Source organism: Neltuma alba, unplaced genomic scaffold (genome assembly GCF_004799145.2).
Source record: "Neltuma alba isolate B1F8T4 unplaced genomic scaffold, ASM479914v2 tig00004368_pilon, whole genome shotgun sequence".
Classification (NCBI taxonomy): Eukaryota; Viridiplantae; Streptophyta; class Magnoliopsida; order Fabales; family Fabaceae; genus Neltuma; species Neltuma alba.
The window spans coordinates 23,349-49,082 of record NW_021633677.1 but is presented as its reverse complement, the minus strand read 5'-3'; the positions used below and the strand labels follow the sequence as shown (position 1 = coordinate 49,082).

General features: G+C 34.3%; 2 protein-coding genes and 1 pseudogene across 2 annotated transcripts; all 3 read left to right on the top strand.

The window, feature by feature from the left end:
* The first annotated feature begins 837 nt into the window (after window positions 1-837).
* Window positions 838-2,982, top strand: LOC114744444 (fatty acyl-CoA reductase 3-like; annotated as a pseudogene).
* A 4,388-nt stretch (window positions 2,983-7,370) lies between these two features.
* LOC114744436 (fatty acyl-CoA reductase 3-like) lies at window positions 7,371-10,465 on the top strand. The gene is made up of 10 exons (XM_028932605.1): window positions 7,371-7,491; window positions 7,649-7,752; window positions 7,982-8,184; window positions 8,393-8,493; window positions 8,825-9,017; window positions 9,127-9,288; window positions 9,377-9,458; window positions 9,567-9,833; window positions 9,923-10,050; window positions 10,161-10,465. Exons 1-10 carry the CDS (start codon window positions 7,413-7,415, stop codon window positions 10,312-10,314), a joined length of 1,473 nt encoding a protein of 490 aa, XP_028788438.1. The 5' UTR covers window positions 7,371-7,412; the 3' UTR covers window positions 10,315-10,465.
* A 12,877-nt stretch (window positions 10,466-23,342) lies between these two features.
* LOC114744445 (cytochrome P450 94C1-like) lies at window positions 23,343-25,054 on the top strand. Its single transcript, XM_028932616.1, has one exon. The coding sequence runs from the start codon at window positions 23,402-23,404 to the stop codon at window positions 24,917-24,919; it is 1,518 nt and encodes a 505-aa protein (XP_028788449.1). The 5' UTR covers window positions 23,343-23,401; the 3' UTR covers window positions 24,920-25,054.
* The last annotated feature ends 680 nt before the right edge of the window (window positions 25,055-25,734 follow it).

Below are 25,734 nucleotides of genomic sequence, written 5' to 3'. Positions count from 1 at the left end.
TGGGCCTAGTTGCCCAGTAAGGGCGGAGGGGAAGGGAGAAGAGAAGAACGATCCGTCCGGTGCTAAATTTTACAGTTTTCTCGTTTTCTGTCTTTCACGTTCAATATGATTATTACAAGTGATTGTGAGAAAAGTGACACATTTTTACACGGTAATAATATATAACTAATTTAATTTTATTAATATCTATAAATTAGTTGATTAGATTTTATGTTTATGAAAATAAGGACTAAGATGAAGTGAAATTAAAAAGCGGACATGAAATAATAATTCAATTATACAAGTGCTCTAACGACGAACAGCAACAAACAAGGAGGCCGAAGCTACGCCGCCTTTTCAATACCCATTGAACCAAAGTACGGACACATTTCCACTTCATGCATCCATCCATCCATCTCATATTATTGCCAAATACACGCCTCCCTTGTTCATTTAACAGCTGAGTTGGGACCTTATTTTATTAGCTGATGAGTTAATAATTATGTGGGTTAAAGCAAATTGTATAGCTCAAAACGCATTGTAAAATAACCATAATTAAGCTTACTATTATAAAAATAAACATAATTAAACTTACTAAAGATACATTATTACAAATCATGTAGGCATATCAACTTGTGTGTGTGTGGAGAGAGTGAGAATACCAAAAAGTAATTACCAATTTTGGATGTTTCCCATTATAATTTTGTACAGCTGATCTACAAGGCGTGATGAGCAGATAACATGGAATATGTTCAAACTCTTATCAACTAATGAAACCCAACTTTGATTTGTCTCTATCATTTCGCTCACACATATAGTGGCCCTTTGCATTCATCCATCTCCTTGCAGATTTTTCCCATGAGCAAGTTGGGAAGCCTTCTCCACTACCTTGAGCATAAGACCATTCTAGTCACTGGTTCCACTGGCTTTCTCGCCAAAATTACCTTATATATATACTCACTCCCTCCCTCTCTCTCTCTCTCTCTCTCTCTCTATATATATATATATATGCATGTATGTAGCATAATATTCATTATCCTTGCCTTTCTTTGGTTTTGACAGTATTTGTGGAGAAGGTACTGAGGTTTCAACCAAATGTAACGCAACTTTTTCTTCTTTTGAGAGCCCCAGATGCCAAATGTGCTACGTTTATATTTCGGAAAACCTTTGACGTATCATTTTGAAGATTCTCTTCACCGCTTATTATTAATAAAGTGGTAGTTATATCTGAGTACTGTCTAAATAAATTACACGTTTATCTGATGCAGATCATAGGAAAGGACTTGTTTAGGTTGCTGAAGGAAACATATGGATGCAAATTTTGATTCATTTGTCTGGGAAAAGTTGACTTTGGTGCCTGGGGATATTAGTGGCGAGGACTTGGGTTGAAGGACCCCATTCTCAGGGAAGAATTTCGCAGTCAAACACGTTATTGTTAACTTTGCTGCAACTACCAACTTTGATGAAAGGTATGCGTGCATCGATCACTGCTTAATGAATATTCCTATCAAATTGTTCGATCGATCTTCACATATTTTTCTTGTCTAATTCTATACTTGTTTTCTTCTTTTAAATGCAGTGACGATGTTGCATTGGATCTAAATACGGTGGGGGTTAAGCATGTCATGAACTTTTCCAAACAGTGTATTAAGCTCACCTTGCTTGTCCACATACCAACAGGTTATGATCCCAGCTCAAATACAAGCATAAACTAACTTGTCGCCTTAACATGTTTAATGCGTATCTATGCTTTTAAAACATTAGAGTTCGCACATTAATTAAACAATGCTAAGGGGTTTCAGCATATGTGTGTAGGGAGAGAACAGGGATGATATTAGAGGAGCCATATAAGTTGGGGGATTCATTAAGTGGGGTGAAAGGATTAGACATTGATACAGAACAACAAGTGGTGTCCCATACGTTGAGGAGCTACAACTCTGAGGATGGAATTAAAGCGGCCATGAAGGAGTTGGGCATTAGCAGGTTTGTATCAATCATTAAATATACTACAAATTTCACTTTTCTTGGGTTCAAGTCCTCTGTTGCTTTTAGACCATGTTAGGGCGGAAAGAAGAGAACACAAAAGTAAAACTGAAAAGGTTCTTCTAATCTTTTTTTTCACTGGCTGTGTATGAAATGAACAATCAGGGCGAAGATGTATGGATGGCCCAACACATGACGGTTGTTACCATTCGTCCTGCTATCATTACCAGCACCTGGAAGGGAACCTTTCCCTGGTTGGGTCGAGGGCGTGCGGGAGTCCATATATATGGAATATGCATACGAGAATTGATAAGAGATTTTATAAACTGTTGTGATGTTATGTTACAGAACTATTCACGGTCTAGGTGTTGCATATGGGAAAGGAAAACTAACATGCTTTGTGGGAGATCTCATGTCAGTTGTTGATGTGGTGAGTTTCTGTATGAATTGGAATTGGGAGCCTATAATTATATATTAATTAATCTCTTTAATTTCTTGTTTATATTACCTAATTGGCAGAGTTACTGTTTTGAACTCCATGGCCAACTTCCGCAGATATTTCTTCATCCGCTACCTCCTCTTCTTAAAGGTTCCTCTTTTATTTTGATTTAGCTAATCCATGTGCATTGAATGAATAGGGACAAGAGCTGGCGAATGCAGCAATGTGCCAGAGTTTCCAGCGAACTTATCTGGAGCTGAACAGGAAGATCCAGATAGTGATGCGAATGGTGGGAGACTTACAAGCCTTAACTAGTTCTTCAATGGCCTGTAAGTCCTAAGTGTGAGGGTTAAATTAAAGTTGAGTATTGATTCTTAAAGCAAGAAAAGAATAAGAGAGGATGTTGCCTTGTGGGGCACAAATGCAGATTTGATGACATAAAAAAACAGAGGCTGAGGATGGCCGCGAGAGAAGGAGGGGTAGAGACAGATTTGTTCTACTTCGATCCCAAGATGATCAACTGTATCTTCCTGATATTGTCAAGTACATCTTCAACCAACCATATCATAAGCATTAATTGAAGACAGCGATATTAGGTGGGTGTATGCGAAATTAATGAATGGTTCAAATCGAATGTAGAACAATGGGTGTGTTGCTGCTAAATGTTGACTCTGCTTCAATAAATGCAAGGACCATGCCTTGTGGATTCTCTCTGTTCGCAAAACCAGGGTTGAAGAAGTAAATGACTCTCAAGTTTTAAATTGACGAATCAAGCAGATGGAGATGGAGAGTGAAACAGACTAAAGGGGTGTTTGGATATAACCAAACTATGGTCTGGAGAATAGCTTCTGGAGAGAATAGATTTTTTGAAGAATAGATTTTGTGAAAAAGCGATTCTGAGAAGTGAGAGTTTGGATAGTTATTACCAGAAGCACTTTTTATATGTACAAATTACCAAAAAAGTAAGTTAATATATAATTACAGAAAAATATATTTTATGATATATTTTAATTGAAGGAATAAAATGTTAATAATATATTTTTTATTAACATAATTAATAATACATAGTAATATAATTAATAATAATTAATATGTATATATATTTATAAGATTAAATATGTTTATAAAAAATATGTTTATAAAAAAAAACAACAAGATACATATCCTGTAGGCTCTCACACTCTCCATTTCTTTTCCAAAAGCAAAAAATTTTTGCTTTTCTCAAAACCATGGTTTTGGTTTTTTTAAGGGTGTTTGGTGATTTTTCCAAACCATGGTTGGGTTATCACCAAACACCCCCTAATTCACTTGTCTATTCCAATTTTCCTTCCTTTTTTTTTTCCCCTTTGGGTGAAGAAAAAATTTAGGTGAGTTGGGTCCCAAAGACTCACTAAAGTCAAAGTATATCTTTAGACTCAGAAATGTTTACTGAAATATTTACAGATGGCCCACCAACAAAATTTTAACATAAGCAGTGGGATTTGAACTCATAATTTATGGGTTATAAGTCGACTTTTTACTAATAGACCAACTCTTGTTGTTAGTTAGTTTGTTTAATTTTCAACCTGTCCCAAAGCACAAGTCTAATATACTGTTTAGAAAAGTCCAAGCCCATCTTAGTTAAAGCCCATTATTGTTTAGGTTGTGAGCACGTGTATATGTACAGCTATACACCTATTGTGCTATTGTACCGGGTGTGGGTAATTCCACTTCATCCTTCTTTGTTTTTCTGACTTGTTATGCATCCCAATATTGAGGCTTTCTTTTCTCGATAAATGAAAGTAAATAAAATAAAAACAATTTTTAAAGGGGAGAGAGCAGAATCATATTTCAAGGAAGGAAGTAAATGAAAGGAACTTGCTAGGGTTACATACATATATAATCATTATTTTTCCCTTTTAAGGTAATTGTAGTGTCAAATAAACTTTTTAGTGTCAGATATAGCAGGAAGTAAATGAACTTCTTTTTTTTTTGGGAAAAAATTGTAAAAAAGGACCTTAAAAATAAAAAAAATTGTAAATAAAAACCCATTACAAGCATAGGTTTTGACAACAATTAATAAGTAACTGAACAATTTTATGAACGGGTTCCTGTATGTAATTTTTCAATTTCTAAATTTTTTTAACAATTTTTCCTTTTTGTCCGGCGGGGAAAGAAAATGAACTTAATTTATCTCTACAAACACCATTCCTATGAACATGGGTCTAGGAGTTATGTGCTCCTTCCGGTCCTTACAAGCGCCTCCCTCATAGTCCCTACTCCCTAATATTCATGTCAAAAACTTAAAATAAATATTTATATTAAGTTTTGAAAAAGAAAGACCTGGTCAGCCTAAAAAATTTGACCTGACCTCTTCATCTCCGTTGGGGCTGCGTTTTTCTTGTCCAAATCAATTGATTTTCTGTGACAAATTAATCTCAAATTGTCTTAATTAAGTGCGGTTTTCCTTAATATTATTTGATGTCCCCTGGAGAACGCCTGACGATTAAATTATATATATATATATATATATATATATATCGGCACATATATAGGTTAGGTATAACCACAAAAGTAGACAAGTCTAGTTTGCCAGAAGCCAACTGCAATAAGCAATAGATTTCCGTCAGGACAGGGTATACACATGCCTTCAAGTTAATGAAAACTTATTTAAAAATTAAAAAAAGAGGCCTTTGATTTCGGAGCAAATGCTTTTCTCTTCTCAAGTAATGGACTATTGGAGACTTTGCCAGAAACAAAAAGCGACAAACGCCAGACGGCGTGTTGGATGTTTTTCTTCAATAGACCACGAAATTGACTTGAGCCAAACTCTGATTATTTAATTATCACCGTAACATCATCCTAATTCCTAATATCACCCTCCTACAAAATTTTAATCGTTGGATGTTATTAATTAGCGGAGACGATTAATGAGGCAGGTGAAATGCTAAGATTTATTACTATGTTTACACCTTTACACTTCTATTTATTGCATTATTAAGATATTGAAAAGCCAAAGCAACTGGGAATGTTCGTACGTAGCTCAAGTAGTTGGTTAAATATTACGCGCACATTTGAATGAAGATTCTATAGGTTTGGTAAGCCTGCGAAAATGACTGCCATATACTTCTCAGATCCTATTTATAAGTCACTTCTTATATGTTTTGTACAGACAAAAAAAAACCTTAAACTTCATCAACTCTCATTTAAAATTCAACAACTTTTCAATTTATCTCTATTTAATATACACTATATCACATGTAAACAAAGTCAACATAATAATAAATGAAGGGTAAAATTGTACATCTATAAAAAAAATTTCAATGTCTTATAAACAGGACTAAAAAATATCTTCTCTCTCTATCCTATAAATAGGACCAGAAGGATATATATCTAGACAAACCAGATTCATGCATTGCAACGAGAGAGAATATAATTTACCCTCGCTTTCCGGCTACAAGCCTTGTTTTCCGCAGCTTATCCATGAAGCTTCAACTTTCATGCTTGCCCAAAAGTTGGACAAAATCTTTATAAATTCCCATCTCAATTAGGCATCGATCCTAAGCATGTGTCTTATTAATCTTGAACATAATCAAGTATTGCAATTAATCAAGATCTTTCGTTTCATTTGACAAACAATAATACTGGATGCATAATGAGCGCTTTTAGATTGATAAAGGTGAAATGATCAGTATCAGAGTACGTCCATGCATGCATGATTAATATAAAACACTGAAGCAATTATAATTAAATACATCAGTCGATTAATTGCATCGCGTTTTGTAAAGAAGGATTCACTGTTGCCTCATGTAAATCAAAACTAACAAGTTTTTACGCATTAAATAGAGTATGCCTTTAAGAGTGATAGTAATATGATTCAGGAAGTGCTCATAAACGTAGGGTTTTCAAGTATAGAAGCAGTGAAGGGGCGCACAATTCAAAGCTTTGAGAAGGACCACTTCAGCTGTGTCCCCGACCCCATTAAAAGATATTCGAAAGTAGGGGCTAAGGTAGGTGAACCTCGACCAATGAAGAAAAAGCTAACTGCTTCCTGCCCTCAGCCTGTTTTAATTCAACAGTACGCGCATTGCATTATTATTGGACTGTACAGGTTTCCCCTTCCTCTTGCAGCAACCAAAATCTCTGATCATGCATACGTGCACACGGAATCATTACATGCCACTTCCATTATTTTTACATTAAACTTCCAATTTAATGGTTGAATTTTAATAAACACGTTTTTATATGTATATATTCTTTCTACATGTATGTATGTATGTATGTGTGCCACCGCTAGAGAGAGAAACCGGCTTTAAAGGAGTCAAACAACATGAGAGGCATAAGTCGGCAATACTCAATAAAGGCAAGGCCGTAAGGGTTACCTCGAAAGTGTACGACATTTGGAGATATATGGTATGGCCGTTTGAGTAGCTAGATTTAGGCTCATCAGCCAACCACATATTCAGAGACCCAAAAGATGTTGATGAGTAGGAACTCTTCGTATATCTCCGTTACGTAGCATCCCATGCGGGCCAACTTACACAAATAATATATTTATTTAAGTAATATTATATCACTAAAATCATACAACCACAACTAGTAATAATATCTTGAGATGAGTGATTTAGAATGTATGAGTAATATGGTTACATGATATTTTTTTATTACTAATTATTACGAAAGCACCGAAACTGCATTTATTGGTATTTGCCTATTTGGTGAGCGAGATTGGCACGGAAGGGTTATCTTGCATTCCCACCTCCTACTATTACGAGAGCGGGGACCGAAATGGTTCCTTTTTGACGTGTTGCGTGCACTGAATATTATACATATTTAATACTCGTGCCTTGTTGGTTGACCTCTGCTCTGTGGCAATCACGTAGTATAAATATGGCATATGGGCATTCCGTTTCCTTCACACCACCCTCGAGACAAGCTAGCTAGCCCTCTTTTGAATTCATATAGATCCCTCCCTCCCTCCCTCATTTCTTTTCTCACTGCATTTTTCAGTTCAGAGGATAATTATTCTTCAATGGAGTTACAAAGCATACTCCACTTCCTTCAGGACAAGACCGTTTTAGTGACCGGCGCCACCGGCTTTCTCGCCAAAAGTACCTTAATCATCTCTCTCCTTCTGTCACTTTTTTTCTTACTTAGCTTTTACTTGGCCGCATGCACTGTGCTCTGTACTATATACGCATATATTGATTGGTCATTTCGTGCTGTGTGTGGTGTCATTTATATATCCTAACTTGTATGGTTTTGCAGTTTTTGTGGAGAAGATACTAAGGGTTCAGCCAAATGTCAAGAAATTATACCTTCTTCTGAGAGCCTCGGATAACATATCTGCCACACAACGCTTACATAATGAGGTGATGTACCATCTTGCTTTCTTTCTTTTGTATACTCTTCATAATTGTGTTGCAGATGTCTCAAGAAGGTTCCTCTATCAATGTTCACTAATTAAGGAGAACTTCAGCTATAGAAATACACTATAGCTGACTTGTTGATACCATAATTTAGCTCATAATATAGGTATTAAATAAGATAGCAGTGGCAGTCTAATTAATATCATGTGCGATGTGTTTTCCATATATGCAGATCACAGGAACGGAGTTGTTCAGATTGTTGAAGGAAAATCATGGCGCAGAATTCAATTCCTTTATCTCAAAGAAGTTGACTCTGGTTCCTGGGGACATCTCCCATGATGACTTGAATCTGAAGGACTCCGTTGTAAAGGAAGAGATATGCCGAGAAACAGATGTTATAGTAAACTTGGCTGCAACAACTAACTTTGATGAAAGGTAAGTATATATATGAGGGGGCCGTGTGTTTGTGTTTAAGTTCGTAAATCTGTGAACAATATTTTCTTCTTCTTTTTTATTTTTTTTTGGGTGGTGAAACCATATTTAATTTGCGTTACACGAAGTAATATCATAGTACAGAACTAAATTAATTTCTCTATGGCTAGACATTCTAGTTTATGTCCATTTTGTTAATTCTTAAATGCAGATACGATGTCGCATTGGGTATAAATGCCTTGGGAGCCAAACATGTTTTGAGCTTCGCCAAAAAATGTACCAAACTGAAGGTGCTTGTCCACGTCTCAACAGGTTGGTATATTTTGTCTACGTATGGCACTAATAACCTCTTTGACACACTTTTTTCTCATCATTCTAGTTTTCATTGTAATGGGAATGGGATGTCCACTTGCCATCACATCAAGATTCTATTCTTTTTCATTTTATTCAATCACATATTAACCAATAAGTGCCTCGTAATTGGAAGGTCAGAAAGTCCAAATATATTATTGGGCAAAGAAAAGTAGGAGTCGGAATTACTATGTGCACACCACGAGTATATAATAATATTTTTTTCCTGAATACAATATAATATTCATAGATATTTTGCTGACAATATTTGGGCATATTCATTGAATTGAAGCATATGTATGTGGGGAGAAAGGAGGATTGATAGCAGAGGATCCATATAAAATGGGGGAGTCACTAAATGGAGTTTCTGGACTAAACATTGACTCCGAAAAGAAATTGGTAGAAGAAACTCTGAAACAGCTTCAAGAGGAGGAAGCCACAGAATATGAAATTAAAGTTGCCATGAAGGACTTGGGTCTTAAAAGGTTTCCTTTCTCCGCTACCCTCTCGTAACAGATAATCAACTAAATAACAAAAAATAACATTATGAGAGACCTGATTATTAATAGGTTTGGTTGTGACTGATATTATCAGGGCAAATACATACGGATGGCCAAACACATACGTGTTTACGAAGGCAATGGGAGAAATGCTCGTGGAAGCATTGAAGGGAAACGTGCCTGTTGTCATTATACGTCCGACCATCGTTACCAGCACTTTCAAGGAACCTTTTCCTGGTTGGGTTGAAGGCGTAAGGTATATACATTCATATATCACCACATTAACTGCATATCTGGGAATCTAAATGTTGTTCTTTCTTTGGGACTTGAATAATTAATGACAGAACCATAGATAGTATGCTTGTTGCGTATGGCAAAGGAAAATTAAGTTGTTTCCCAGCGGACATCGATGCAGTTTTTGACGCGGTGAGACCTAGAAGGAGCCTTTAATTTCTTGTTTTCTTATAGTGACTGATATTGATTAGGGTTAAATGGAGAAACTAATGAAGGGGAGTTTTAATTTGATTGATGCAGATACCAGCTGACATGGTGGTGAATGCTATGTTAGTGGCTGTGGTGGCTCATGCGAATGGGGAGGATGATAAAATATATCACGTGGGTTCCTCCATGAGAAACCCAGTGCGATACTCCAATCTCAGAGACTATGGCTTAAGATACTTCACATCAAAGCCACTGAAGAACAAGGACGGCAAGATTGTCAAGGTTGGCAACGTTACTGTATTAAACAGTATCGACAGCTTCCGCACATACATGTTCATTCGCTATATGCTTCTCTTGAAGGTAACTATCTACTCATTACCAATTCATAGACACATAAATAAATAAATAAGCAGAAGTTGTCGAAGAATCTGAGGGAAACTTCATTGCAGGGACTAGAGCTGGCAAATAAAGCTTTTTGTCAGTACTTTCGGGGGACGTATCTTGACCTAAACAGGAAGATTCAGATCGTGATGCGGTTGGTTGATCTTTACAGGCCTTACTTGTTCTTCAATGGCGTGTGAGTTAATTAAAATTGCTACAGTACATGTCAATTACTTACATAATGCAGACAAATTTATTGAATGGATTGAAACTTTGACTGATCATTCATAACTCATTGGCCTGCAGATTTGATAATATGAACACAGAGAAATTGCGGGTGGCGGCGACGCAGGGTGGGGTAGAGATGGATATGTTCTATTTTGACCCAAAGATGATTGACTGGGAGTATTACTTCATGAATATACATATCGCTGGCATCAATAAGTACGTCCTCAAGTGATTCATCATTTTTTCAACTGCAATACTGTAGCCTTACGTTGTCTTGTGTAACTTGTCTTTTAGTTGATTGCATTTAGGAGACTTAAGCCTGTTGGCAAAAAATAAAACACAGAGAGAGAGAGAGAGAGAGAGACTTGTCTGCTGGCAAAAAAAAAAAACAGAGAGAGAGAGAGAGAGAGATTTAAGTCTTGGTAAGTGTGTGAGATTATAAATGTTTGTGTGTTATTAGTTATTCAGTCCAAGGCAGTGCTGTAGTATCAACAATAATACTATAGCTGCCAAGTGCCCAATGTCTATGAAATTTCGTCAATATGATGATGGAACATCTCTTTATTTTCTCAAACTCCCGTGGAAGCGATACGTTATTGTTTTTCAAGTTTCTAAAGGGCTGCTGGGGTTATGATTTTTCAACTTAGATTACACAGACAAAAGCAAATTATAAAAATGATTGTAGCCTACTCGATCTGCTTCTTTATTATTAAGAATAAAAAAATAGAGAATTAATATTAAAAAGAAACAGAAAACAAAATGGAAGACCGAGGAGCAGATCCATTGCGGCTGAATCAAATCTCATTGGGAGAAAATGTTACCCGTACTACTATTGCTAATTAACTACTACCTCATGTCCTAATTATAAGACTTTATTTGTAATCTACAAACAAGATATTATAATTATGACAGAAAGTAGTTATTAAATAAGCAAATTAACAAAATCGTACAAGTAATTTTATTAGAGTTGTTTTACAAAAATCAAGATATTTACTAATAATATTTGTCATTTGTGAAATCATTGGAAGCTAGAGTGACGTAAATTCATAACGCTGACTCAAACTGAACACACCATGCTCCGATCAGGCAACCAATCACGTGCATAATTTAGGATCCTAACGATGAGCTATTGGATCAGCACCTCAAAAAAAAAAAAAACTATCTCCTATTCTTAATATAAGAATTGATTTGACATTTAATTCGATCCTAAATATAAAACTCTAATTTATTTTGTCTCTTATATTTAGTTATTTATTTAAAGTAGTTGTTGTAGTAACCGCACAATGCACATGCTGAAACTTCCATCAAATGATAGTTCTAGTTAATACACATGATTAATAAAAGTATTATATAAAAGATAACACATAATTATTATAGATAACTAATTCAGAAAACTTTTTTAATCGACTCAAATTAGTCAACTGGCTTTTATATTTTATATTAAGAACCGGAGGCAGTGCTATTCAATGACACTGGGTTAACAAAAATCAGAGGAGAAGAAAGGCCCAAACAGATGATGAAACGAACCGAATCAGACTTTGGGTTAGTCTTAACAAAGTATAACTTCAGTGATGTCCTTATAGAAACCAGGAGCGCCGCCCAAGTCTTGTCATAGCCCTACTGGAAGGTGCATCCCTTAAGCCTATAAGTCCACACAATTGAGATAGATAGTAAATGGTAAGAAACATAAATCTTGGGCTTGTGGGAACAAATGAGAGAGAAAAGGAACAGACCTAACCCTTCAGTATTTGGGCTAAAAAGAGAATGGATTAACTTGGCCCATGACTAATTTGCATGAGTGGACGATTGTTCAGCCTAAAATCCAAGCGGCTGAACATACTTGTATTTTGGAAGCCCAAATTTACTTTTAGAAAGAGAAACAAATTTTAAGGGGCTTAGTTCGTATCTCGAGGCCCGAATTAATTTTAGCAGGCCCACTACATAATCAAGGATATTATTAAATTAACTGTCTAACAATTTAGAAAATTCAGTTAGTGGAGCTTCTAGAGCGCAGTTATGGTGGAAAGTTAACTGAAAATTGGTCAACATGGTGGGAATTGTGGAAAGTGGGCGCGGTATTTGTAAACTAAAGTGGAATAAATTGATACGTGTTCGCAATGGACGTACGTCACCCGAAGACAAAATAGAGCCTCCATAACAAAGGGAACAGCAAGAGCCACAAAAGGAGGACACAAACAAAACCAACACACGTAGTACATTAGTCGCCACTTAATATTTCTTTAGTTCCAGGCCACGTTCACATTGTTCAGTTCACGTTTCATTATCTGTGTTTTCCTTGCCTCGTTATTATTACTCCCGTTCAAAATATAAAATAAACTTTAATAAAAAAGCTTGATTTTTTTAATAAAATAATATTTATTTTTGTTTAAGTATTTAATGAGTTTCTTCTAATTTTGCTTCTCATATACTTCTCTGGAACTATCTATAAAACAGAGAGAGAAGATATTTTTTAGTCCTATTTAGAGGACATTGAGAGAAATTTTTTATATAGATATATAATTTTACCCTCCATTTATTATTTTGTGACTTTATTTACATAAGGTATAATATATATTAGATAGGATTAAAGTTGGAAAGTTGTTGAATTTTAAATAAGAGTTAATGAAATTTGAAGTTTTTCTTGGTCTATATGAAATATATTGGAAGTGACTTATAAATAGGACCAGAAAAGTATTCTTTTTTCTTTTTGATTTATTTATCGTATTTTTTACTTAGTCTTTTTATTAATAAGGATATATTTGAAAATAAAACACATCGCTCACGTATTTATTATTTTGAACTGATTTAACTAATTTCTTAATAAATATAAATATATAAAATTTATCTCATATTTTTAACAGAAAGGAATACATGTTTCAGTTTAGCTCCAACCCCTCCTCCTTGAGATTCCTAGCTCAACCCCTTTCTGGGCTGGAGGGAGGGGTGGTGGTAGACAAAAATATTAAACATAGATATTTTTTAACGAAAATTTAAATATTAATTTATCCGAGCTAAATTTTTTCCGTTAAATTTAATCCCGTTAATAAGCATTTGGTTATAAGAAAAGCCGCGGTGAAGGGTTGCGTGGACTCCGAAGTTTTGAGCAGATATTATAGGTCCAAAAAGATTCCAGGTTTGTGCCTCTAGGCTGCCTAGCTAGATTACGTAAGAAACTCACAAAATTTGCAACTGTTCCGTTATAATGAACACGCTGGTTTCACAGACATAAAGCACATTCATTTGATTCATGTTTTACTGATCCCACATGTTGATGTGAATCACCCAGCAGTAAATTCTTTGGCTGCACGTCCTTTCATAATCTTCCAACAGTGATTTCGTGATGAGCAGAAGAAATTTAATTTATATGCTGCCGCAACTACTGACCTGTGTTTTTTTTTCTCCTTTTTATTCATATGCTACCTTCTACTCATGTATAGACGCCCACTAAAGAAAATAAAAGAAAAGAAAAGAAAAGATAAACGTGTATTTCTTTTACATTTTTCTTCAGGATGTGTTTGGTATGAGGGATTTGGGGGGAGGGGAGGGGAGGGATTTTAATCATTTTCCCTTGTTTGGCAACACACAAATTTTAGGAGGGGAGGGAAAAATTTTTAAAATTTCCCCTCCCCTCCCCTCCTCAACCTCCCCTCCAAAATTGAGAGGATTTGGAGGAAAATGGTAATATTTTATCATATTATGACCATTATGCCCATATTTTGTTATGTTGTGACCATTATGTTTATATTTTGTCATGTTATGACCATTATGCCCACGCCTTAAATAAAATAAGAGCAAAATTGTCCATATTAAAATATTTTTTCCTCCCTTCCCCTCTTTTTTTATAAATTCAAACAAGATAATATTAAAATCCTTCCACTCCCCTCCCTTCCCCTTCCTTCCATTAAAATCCCTCCCCTCCCCTTCTTCTCATTGAGCCAAACATACCCTCAAAGATATTGAAATGCTCGTCTAGCTTCTCTGCCAATTATGTTTAAAATTAAAATATTATTCTCTATCAAAAATCTCATTTATATATATACTAACTCTAATTATTAATATGGAGCTAGTTAATTAATTTAAGTAGATTAAGAAAATTAATTAAATTAATTATTTGTAATAAATATGTATTGTCTTTCCTAAAATATTCTTACTAATAAAGTGTATTAATTAGAACTATCACTGTTATAAAGACTACTTTAAAAAAATGAATAAATATTAGAAATAAAGTACAATGTAGTCTTATATCTAATATCAAAATAAAAGTAAAACTAACTCTTATACTCATTCAGTCCTTAATATAAGACCCGTTTAACTAATTTGATTAGATTAAGGAAGTTAGGTGAGTTAGTTAATTATAAGAAAAGTGACATATTTTTCCTAAAACACTATAATCATCTTTTTAATACCCTCTCTCCTGCTTCTACTTAATTATGGTTGAGGGAGTATCCATAAAGGTAATTTAGAGAAAATTGATAAATATGATAAATGGATCTTATATTTAGGACCAAAACCAACTCAATTATTAGGTTCTATATCAAGGATCGGAGGAGTATTAAGAATTGATGGTAATATATATATATAGAGAGATACATATAGATATTGCGCATGATGTGTCTTGTAGAAAAGTCGAATTCAAAAGGTGCGTAGTTCTGCACTGGGCTAATGTACACTATTAGTGGAAGGAAGCTTGATTTAAACATGTTCATCACCCTGATCCACCCCATAAGCAAAATAAATGTGAATTAAAAAAAAAGGGCAATTAAATAACGTGGTATGTATCAAATGTAAGTTTCTCAAACGAAGAGTCAACGTGCTAAATATTTTTGAACTGTAACTACTTTACAGATTATTTGGCATGGATGAGCATTTTTTTTATGTTGAACGGTATAATATTACGGAATATAATGCACCAAGGCATAACACAAAAGACGAATATCAACAGGTGAGCTTTCCAACGTAAAAAATTGCCATTACGATTTAAGGCCAACTCTTTGGGCAAAAAATCTCGAGGGGATTTCAGTCCTTCAAAATATCCAGCGCGCGCGTTTATTTACGTGATTGTAAATTTTCAAAAAATTGTAATAACAACTTGATTTCTCATTACTTAATTAACAGTGAATAAGAGAAATGATTATATTGGGTATATATAGTATCTCTAGTCTTTAATATAAGATCTATTTAACTAATTTGAATAAATTAAGAAAAGTAATTAAATTTATTATTTGTCAAAAACACGTGTTTATTCTCACAAAAAAACATATGTTTATTAATTTGCATAAATAATAGGAACAAAATAAGTTAGGATCTTATATTTAGAACAAAATCTAATCCTTTCTACTAGTTCTTATATTAATAATCGGATGTAATAGTTATCTATTGTAATAAAAAGAAATTACACCATAGCCCAGATTTAAAATCACATATGAGAAAAATGCCTTGCATCATGATCACAAATACTATGTCCAATCATTAATATAAAAACTAGATAATTAATTTATATATATATTAAAAATTAATTAAATTATTTATTTATAATAAATATTTATTTATTTATTTAAATTGTTCTCTTAATCATGTACGTCAAACTACCCTTAACTGAGAGCTTGATAATATAAGTGATCAATAAGAATATTTTGAATAAAAAAATTATAACTTAATCAGGATACAAAGTAAATTGAGATATTATATTTAACGTCAAAATAAATTATTTATCTAATTTCTATAATTAAGATAGGATGTGGCAAAACAGAATATATTTACATATATATGTGCATAGAGTGCTATTAAGCTCGCTGGGTCCGAGCCCCGCGACAAGTTTACAGCGGTTTCGTTCAAGGAAGACAGCTGTGTTGCGTGTTTGATAAATTATTATTTATTAGAATTGAGTCGTCGTTAGACTCTTTTTTTGTTTTTTGGAGTTCATTAGTTTTCCTTTCATACATGATGAGTTTCCTTAATGTCAAGAATTGCATTTTTTTTTTTTAGTAGCCTGATCTGGAAGGGATCGATCGTCTCATCGGTTGCGTCAGAAGGCATTGGTTCAGAAGGGCAAGTGGTTGAAAACTGTGTAGGGTGTTTGAAAAGAAAGATGGACAATTCGGCTAAATTATGAGGCTGCCCGCGTCATAAATGTATGCCTTACCAGGGCCCCGCTTTTTATTTTTATTTTTGAAAAGAAAGATGGAGTAATCATTTTGTGTTTGTCAAAATTCTGGGTCCAATTAAAAGAAAAGAAGAAAAGAAACGATTAAGGAGGAGTACTTGTCAAAATGACTGCTTGGAAATTGTTACCTGGAAAAGTGATGGAAAACGTGAGAAACATGCGCATTAAAAGAATATCGGGCGGGAGCCCCTTATTTTCCACAGATCAGGAATCGCCGTGCTCCCCACTCCAACATGTCTGCCCCGTCTACACACAGCCATGAGTCCATCCCAAATGACTTATAAATTATTTTTTTAATTATAATTTAAAAAAATACAAAATACTATGTTCAATTCTAAAGGTAAGAACTAGTTGATTAATTTGAATAGATTAAGAAAATAAGTTAAGTTAATTAGTTGTTATAAATAAGTATTGTATTTTTTAAATATCCTTACTAATCAAATGTATTAGTCAGAACTACCATTCTTAAAATGACTAACTTGGAAAAAAAATAAATTAATATAAGAGACAAAATGGATTGAGATATTATATTTAGAACCAAAATAAAAATTAAACAAGATCTTATATTAAGGATCGAAGATAATATAAGAAGTAATAAGTGCCTGTATGTAATAAAAATTAAACAAGATTTTATATTAAAAACAAGAGATAGTGTAAGAGGTAATAAGTGCTTGTATGTGATATGGGTTTTCTTTTTTCCAACTTTCGTAAAACATATTTACAGGTGTTTATAGTTCTAATTCCAAATTGCAAGTCATATATCGGAGTTGGTAATTTACGATTCCCTCCGTTCCTGGACATTTGACTTTTCCTTTCACTTTTTCGCAAAAATCTTTTCAGATTAATATGATTTACTGGTCACACTTATTAGCCATATTATAAAATATATCACTGTTCAAATTATATAAAAGTAAGTGGAAACATAGGGTTTAATTTGCTCATTATCTCACTTTTAACTAAGCGCCCCACAAAGGAAAGGCCATTGCTACCTAGAAGTCCGCACATATTGTTTAACGTTTTCTGCTCGAATTTTCAGATTGTAATCAAACCTTTCATACGCACAGACATATTTTATTAATAATTATACACGCCAACGACAGACAAACAAATTCTAACTTTGTTTTGGGAAAAAAAGAAGTTATTCACATGTTTAACTCTGAGATAATTAAATTGCGATCAATGACCAGAAATTTTAGTTTTCTACAAGGAAAAACTGAAAAAACAGTTATTATAATGTTTATCTCTTCCGAAGAATGACGGCCTTTCTAGAGCGCATATATATAATTGCTTGGAGTTACAAGTAGAAATCAATAATTCCAACACACGATCGAAAACCAAAGTTGTAGTAAATAAAAACGTCAAGACCAGAACACACACACACACACACACATTTATATATAGCCCCCGAAATTGCCAGGATGTATGTTGAGCATGCTCGAATCGGTGAACTTTACTTCTAAGGAGCATTATGGCTTTTAATTATTCCGTTAAGAAAATTATATTGTTGCAATCTCTTAATTATGCAAATAGTTGCTAGGATCCTGGATTACCAGTGCATGGTACTAATATTACCTCCAATACTTAATATTTAAGAGCTAGATGATTAATTTTTGAATATTAGAAAAATTAGTAAGTTAGTTATTTTGTTATAAATGGATGCTGTCTTTTTTTAAAATACCTTATTAATTTAAAACCCTGGCAACTATTTACATAATCAAAAGATCGCAGCACTATAGAGATGACTTGAGTGCAAAATGGATAAATATTAAAAACAAGCTATTGGGATCTTATATTTACACAATTAAGAGACAGCAATAATGTAGAGATTACTTGAAATAAAATGAATAAATATTAGACACAAGCTATTGAGATATTATATTTATAATTAGATTAAATTTTCCTGTTGTCTTCTCTAATAATATTATCCCTCAATAGAAACTTCTTAGTATATACAATTTTTATAGGGATTATTTAAGGATAAAATCGAAGAAAACTATTAAAATCTTATATTTATAATCAAATTGTTGATAAATTTTTAACTAATTCTTGTATTAAGAATTGTTGATATATAGTTTGACAAGCTTTGTCTGCGTGGCATCGTTCTTGCAATATATATTCGGCGCCATTTGAAGAATTGAATAGGATATTTGCTAGAGACGCTTTTTATGTAATCACAGCTGATTCGGGTTGAATTTGTTCTCCGTATAATAAACCATCAAGGAAACTGATGAAAACGGCCGACACGAATGATGTTTTGTGGATTCTGTTGAGTCTTGATTTTTCACGCACGCATTAGCGACAGCTATCAAGTAACATGCTGAACTTGCGTACCTAAGGGAGGTTTCTGTTTCAGCACTATTTATTACACGATATTTGATATAAGAGTTAGATGATTAATTATAATAGATTAAAAAAATTAGTTAAATTAATTACTCATAATAAATAGGTATTTCTTGTTAATTATGTGTTTTGGCTAGAACTACCACTTAATGTAACATTTGACATGTATACTACTATAAGGGTTATTTTAAAAAAATAAATAAAGTGAATAGAAATCTTATATTTAGGAGTAGTATTATTATGTGGACTTATTACCCTATCAGCTAGTAGTAGCCTCACCGGAACACATGTTGTTGTGCACACATACGACGTAATTGATCTGAGTTTGAGACATCCTGACCACCATATTTAATTTGTTATGAAAATGACGGCCGACAGAGAAGTGTCCACTGCAATGGCGATCCATCAAAAGGTTGTTATACATAACCGGTTTCAGTACTCATCTTTGATGAATATTTTAAATATCTTATTTAAATAGTTCATATTTAAAATATTTAATTAATTATTTTTAAACAGGAAAAGCTATTTTAAAAAAAATAATAATTAAGAGATTATTTTTATTTTATATTCTATACATGTTAAAATGATTATTTTAAATAAAAATGAAAAAAATTAAACCTGAACTATTTAAATGAAACGTAAACAATTCAAATTCCTAGATGATAAGTTTAGGTCCGAAATTGGTTCTGCGCCGTATTGAAAATTTGAAATGCACTGCGCATACCATTAATCAATTTTAACACTAATCAAACACTCCCCCGACAACCTGGGCGCGCCGCATTAATTCTTCCGCTAAAATTATTGTACTTCTCCGGTCCTATTTCTTTTCCTCTTTTTTTTTTTTTTCCTGGTAGAACTCTCCAGTCTTATTTCTAGCAGTACTACTATTGTGTTTTAGCTTCTCTCTACTATTTTCTATGTCTAGAAGGGTGTTTGAATGGAAATAAAATTATGATTTTAAAAGTGGTTTTACAGTATACGAAGTAAACGTGTAGAAAAATTTATCTCGATTTATAAAAAAGTATTTTCGAGAAGCACTTTTACAGCTTCCCAAACACCTTCTAAATCATGAAGCTTTCGTGACTGGTTAAACTGGGATCCACTTAGAACTTGATGAGTATTGTCGTAGAATTAAATTTTTATTATATATCTATAAAAAAAAATTCTGCTTTGATCTTTTAAGTTATGCACATATTTTGAGTATAATAATTTTTAAGTTAATAGGAACTTTAGTCTTTTAAATTTATTCTTATTTTAGTTTTGATCACTCAAATTTTAAATCATAGATTTTGGTCCCTCAAGTTTCTTTTTATTTAAAATATTGATCCTTGATCCGATAAAAACCTGGACCATTTTGCTCCCTAAAAAATCAAAACCTATAGTTTAAAACTTGAGAGATTAAAATCAAAATGAGGGCAAACTTGAAGAATAAAAAATTATATTAACCCCTTTTTTTTGAAAAATTTGGTAAAAAAATCTTTGTTTGAAAAGTTAATTGGCTAAAGAAACCTAAATTTGAGTGCGTGCAATTATGACCCGTGAGTGTAACTTTTTTTTTCCCCGCTATTGATGATTGTTGCATACCATTAATGATATCTTGCACGCAGCAGAAAAAAAATTGTACTCGCGGATTATAGTTGCATTCACTCAAATTTATATCTTTTTAACCAATTAAGTTTTCAAACAGGGATTTTCAACCAAAATTTCCTCTTTTTTTTCTTGCTTGTATTTTTCCCAGGACTAAAATTCTACTTTGATCTTTTAAGACGTAACCTTCTCATAAATTAGCCTATCGATAAATTTTTCTTTTTTTCCTCCTTAACTTATTTTCAAATTTCCTTTGAAAAGCTCACTCGATAAGTAAGGCGGGTATATCCTGTTATTTTCACCAATACAGAAATGAAAACGACTTAAAATTATACTGAGAAAATTGAGCAGTTCAATTAATGATATATTTAGGTCGCGATCGAGTCAAGAGATTAATTATAAAGAGATGAATGCCAATGCAAGAAATAAGGCATATTTGTGACTATGTTATATGTTCAGTTTATAAATTTATTGGCTTTGACTTCGTTATAAAAACAAACATTCTAATTCATTTTAAAATACAAGAGGAAAGACAAAGAAGAAAAAGTTCAAGAAGGCAGCCGTTTGATTTGGTTAGCATGCTTGAAAAATGAGGCAGCTATTGGAATGCAAGTTCTCCACTCGTTTTAGAGGACGTCTTAATATGGACACCATTCAAATTAAAACTGAATCATTTTGATTTTATTTTTATCTTTATAATTTAAATTTCAATAGGAATATGATATAGATCTAGAGTAATTTTCTTATAACTATTAGTTTTCAAATAATAATAATGTTTTTATTTAAAAAAATTAAAAATTAAAACGTGGACCATCTCCCGATCTCTCGTCTTATAATTGGCATGGCATGCATATTTATCGTTAAGATAATTAGAGTATCTGAACTCCAAATAACGAATGTCCACAAATATATAGCTGTGTTGATTTCAAACCCAAGAAAAAATACTATTCCTCTAGTCATAAATAATGAGGGTCTTATATTTAGGACCAGAAGACTATAAAATTTATTCGGCCATAGGAAACTTCAGTCTCTAAGAAGCCTCAAACCCAAAAGGAGATAAAGAAGATAGTACTAAAAATGTCAAATATATATGTGTGTGACAATGAATTGGAGAAGGCATTGGCAAGCCGGGGGGAAAAAAAAAAGAATTGGAGAAGATCATATGTGACGGAGGAAGGCAATCATATTAAATTAATTAAAACGTTTCACATACTGTATTTCTGGAAAGAGAAGTCTTGATCCAACAAAATTCGTCAACTTTGCCATACATGGCACTTTTTAATTATATCTAATGTTGGTATTATAAGGGGGATTTTGGAGACGGTCGTACTTTGACTACTAATATTATATTGAATTATGTATTTTCATAAGTTCGTATTGCGGTTGGTAGTTTGTTTTTATTAAAAAAAAAAGGGTCACGGAAAATGATTCTTTATTAAAAAATCCAAGACATGTTTTCTATTCGAATAAATAAATAGTATAAATGTTTCGTTTAGATATGGTAGCCTTGCATAAAAGAAGATCAATAATATACAAATTTTCCCTGTAATATTTTATGAGAAGACTTGAAATGGAAGAAAGGGACTGCGCAGAAAGAGGGAAAGCAAATTGGAAACCGTAAAATTGAACTGATGAGTCAGCCGTCATAGGGTAAACTAAAAGAGAAATCAGAGACACGTTTATGGTTAAAATCTTAATTGCAGTGTGAGCGACAAACGCCCACTTTGCTGGTACAATTTCATTGGTGGGGTAACATTTTCTGGATCAATTAAGCATCAAAGTACTAACAGGGATCTAGTAAAAAAGATTAGTCCCTTATAACGTGACAAATCAAAGTTTAAATTTTTGTTGAGAGGGGTATCCATATTTAAAGCCCGACAGTGTCTCGAATATAATTACTTCAAATAAGAGAGTACCTATGTTTTAGCTAAAAAAAAACTAAGCATCAAGGTTGTGCTCGGCCGGCTCGATGCACATGCATTAATAATGTTTTGAGATCCTCTCATTCTCCAGACTCCAATTCATTGAGCTGGATTTTTTTGCAGTTAATTATTTTTGCTTAGATATATGTGTGTGTGACCATTCATGCATGTAAATATCATCTTGAAAGTTATTCTCTCTTTTCCATAGATTTAAAAATTAACTCTCGACATAAAAAGCAAATAGTTATCCATGATTCAAATTTCAATGTGAGTTGTGGATAGAATATAATCCACCTGCCATTGAATCTAGCTAATAAATTCATATGCACTAACTAGTGTAACAAATTAAAATCTATGAAGCCATAAGCTTTGAACGATACTAAACTTTTCTCTAATCCCTCATGCATATATTGGACCTACACTAGTTAAGCTATAATTCATGACTGTTCGTTTAGTGATGTACATATAATTATTGTTAATGGTTGGCAACCTCTCTCTGTTTTTTTTCCTTCTTGGGGTGATGTAATCTTTGATATCTGCAGTTTGTTCTAATTTTTGTTTTAATCCTTTAAATTTGAAGCTATAGGTTTTAGTCCCTCAAAATGGTAAAATGATCTAAATTTTTATTGGATTATAAGGACTAATATTTAAAATAAAAAAACCAAGAGATCATAACCTATAATTTAAAACTTAAAAAATTAAAATTAAAATGGGGATAAATTTATAAAACCAGAGGCTGTATTATTATTATTATTATTTTGGCCAAAGCAGCCTCTCCTTGCTAAGTTAGACTAGACAGGATGGGTAAAAATGGCGGCACGAACAGAAAATACAGCGAAGACTTGGGACGTGACAGTTGCCAAGGTAATGGTTATGATCAGCGATGATGAATTTTTCACATTCACATGTCAAGCTATTGATTAGAAACCTAATTTACCGAAACTCGAAAATTAAATTATTAATAAATAGTACAATCACGTGGATATGGAAAATGGTAGCGGCGTTCTGTGGACACGGTACCCATTTGCGCACGCGTTTTTCATGAGCGTTTACATTTTTCTCTGCTGATTGTCAGCTCTCAAATTTCCACCTCTTTATTATTATTTTTTCTTTACCGCTCATTTTTCAAACAAGAACCGAAAACCCCACCACTGACTTTGCCCACTGTTTCCTCTGATAATTTATTACCCCAGCCGTCAAGCTAGTTACTTAACCTCATCCAACTATATATATTAGCTTTCCTCCTCAACCTCATACAACATTCCACATCTTTCTTCCCAGATTTTAAAGTAACACAGTACAGAATAATGGATCATCTTGAAGCTTCTCCATCAGTCCAAACCATGTCCACCACTTTCTGCTTCTTGTTCTTCTCCTTCGCTGCTCTCTTCTCTGTTTTTTCCTTTCTAGTCTTCGTCCTCAGGATGAAGCCATGCTGTAACTGCAATATCTGTCGGAGCTACCTGACCGCCAGTTGGGCTCGCGACTTCGGCAACCTGTGCGATTGGTACGCTCACCTCCTCAGAAACTCGCCCACCGGAACCTTCCACGTCCACGTGCTCCGAAACATAATTACGTCGAACCCGGACAATGTCCAGCACATCCTCAAGACCCGCTTCGGTAACTACCCGAAAGGCAAGCCTTTCTCGACACTTCTCGGCGATCTTCTTGGCCGAGGAATCTTCAATGTCGATGGCGACTCATGGAAGTTTCAACGCAAAATGGCAAGCCTCGAAATTAGCAGCGTAGCGAATCGGTCCTATGCGCTGGATATATTCACCGAAGAGATTCGAACGAGGTTAATTCCTCTGCTGGCTTCCACCGCATCTGGTGAGCGTGACGGAGTGTTGGACTTGCAAGATATCTTCCAACGATTCTCCTTCGACAACATTTGTAAGTTCTCGTTCGGGTTCGATCCAGGATGTTTGCTTTCATCTCTTCCCTCGTCGAGTTTCGCTGACGCATTTAACCTAGCGTCAAAGCTATCGGCCGAGCGAGCAATGATGGCGTCACCGGTAATATGGAAGATCAAACGGTTTTTCAACTTAGGATCTGAGAAAAAGCTAAAGGAAGCAATTCGCGTAGTGAACGATTTAGCGGAGGGGATGATCAAACAATCTCGGGAGATGGGATTTTCAGCGCGGAAGGATCTTCTTGCCAGATTCATGGGCTCAGTCAACGACGACAAGTATTTAAGAGACATTGTCGTGAGCTTCCTCTTGGCCGGCCGTGATACGGCTGCTGCAGCGTTGACCGGTTTTTTCATTTTATTGTCAAGTCACCCCCGGGTGGAGTTGTTGATTCTTGAAGAACTGGACCGGATCATGGATCCGGATCAGGAGGTCGCGAGCTTTGAACAAATGCGCCACATGCATTACCTGAACGCGGCGGTTCATGAGAGCATGAGGCTATTCCCACCAATTCAGTTTGATTCAAAATTCGCCGTGGAGGACGATGTGTTACCGGACGGGACGTTTGTAAGCAAGGGGACCAGGGTCACATACCACCCGTACGCGATGGGCCGGATGGAACAGATCTGGGGCCCCGATTGTCTGGAATTTAAGCCCGAGAGGTGGTTGCAAGATGGTGTATTTGTGCAGGAATGTCCATTTAGATACCCGGTTTTCCAGGCTGGTCCTAGGGTTTGTTTGGGAAAAGAATTAGCTATTATGGAAATGAAGTCTGTGGTTGTTGCGTTGGTCCGGAGGTTTAATATTCAATCAGTTGGGGCAAATCAGGAGCCTCGCTTCGTCCCGGGTCTTACCGCCACCATGAGAGGCGGCCTTCCGGTTCAAGTTCATGAAAGAAGACGCGGTGATGCTTAACTAGGTAGATCCAAATTCACGGCCGCTTCCTCCTACAAAATATTCCTGCTACTTAATTAAAAGGACTTCGGAACTCATCCAAATCCATCGTTGAATCAGACATTTTTCTTTTCTTGCTGTTTGAAGTGATGTAAATATGCATGATGTACAGAATATATATACATATATATCCCTCTCCTGTTCCATCAGTTAATTCTAACTGGAATAATGGTTTAGTTAGCTTGCAGAAATTGCAATACTAAATTTGCCCAAAGAAATACGAGGAGGGCGTTCTTTAAATGATCTAGATACACGAGGGTATAAATTGCATACAATTTGATTGACGATTTGAGTCCTTTAATTTATTGAAAAATACGGTAAAAACGGAAAGACCAATAGAGAGAATGCAGGGGTCAGAAATGCAAAAGGAAAACGATATTGAGGAAGTTTACCGTTTACTGTCTGAGAGGAAGTAATTTAGAAATTGAGTGAATCAAGCCTCTGGATTTATGTTCGCAACATGAAGGAATATTGTAGTTAAGACCCCAAGATATGTAGTGAGAATCTGAACAGTTTCGTTGATGACACGTGGCTAGCCGTTATTAGTCGTATTACGAATTTCTTTGCGAATCCCTTTTGAAGACATGTTTTTGCTTGAATCATTAACCCTTGGGGGTAAATTTAATCAGCTGGTAAAAATGAAGGTTTTGCAGAAGTATCATAGTTTGTTAACATATATTAACTCTGGTATTTAATATAAGAGCTGGTTGAATAATTTAAGTATATTAAAAAAGTTTGTTAAATTAATTATTTATAATAAACATGTATTGTCTTTC

Coding starts and splice junctions, on each gene's coding strand:
- LOC114744436 (XM_028932605.1), top strand. CDS start 7,413: ATGGAGTTACAAAGCATACTCCACTTCCTTCAGGACAAGACCGTTTTA. Junction 7,492..7,648: donor CACCGGCTTTCTCGCCAAAA/GTACCTTAATCA, acceptor ATGGTTTTGCAG/TTTTTGTGGAGAAGATACTA. Junction 8,494..8,824: donor GCTTGTCCACGTCTCAACAG/GTTGGTATATTT, acceptor ATTGAATTGAAG/CATATGTATGTGGGGAGAAA.
- LOC114744445 (XM_028932616.1), top strand. CDS start 23,402: ATGGATCATCTTGAAGCTTCTCCATCAGTCCAAACCATGTCCACCACT.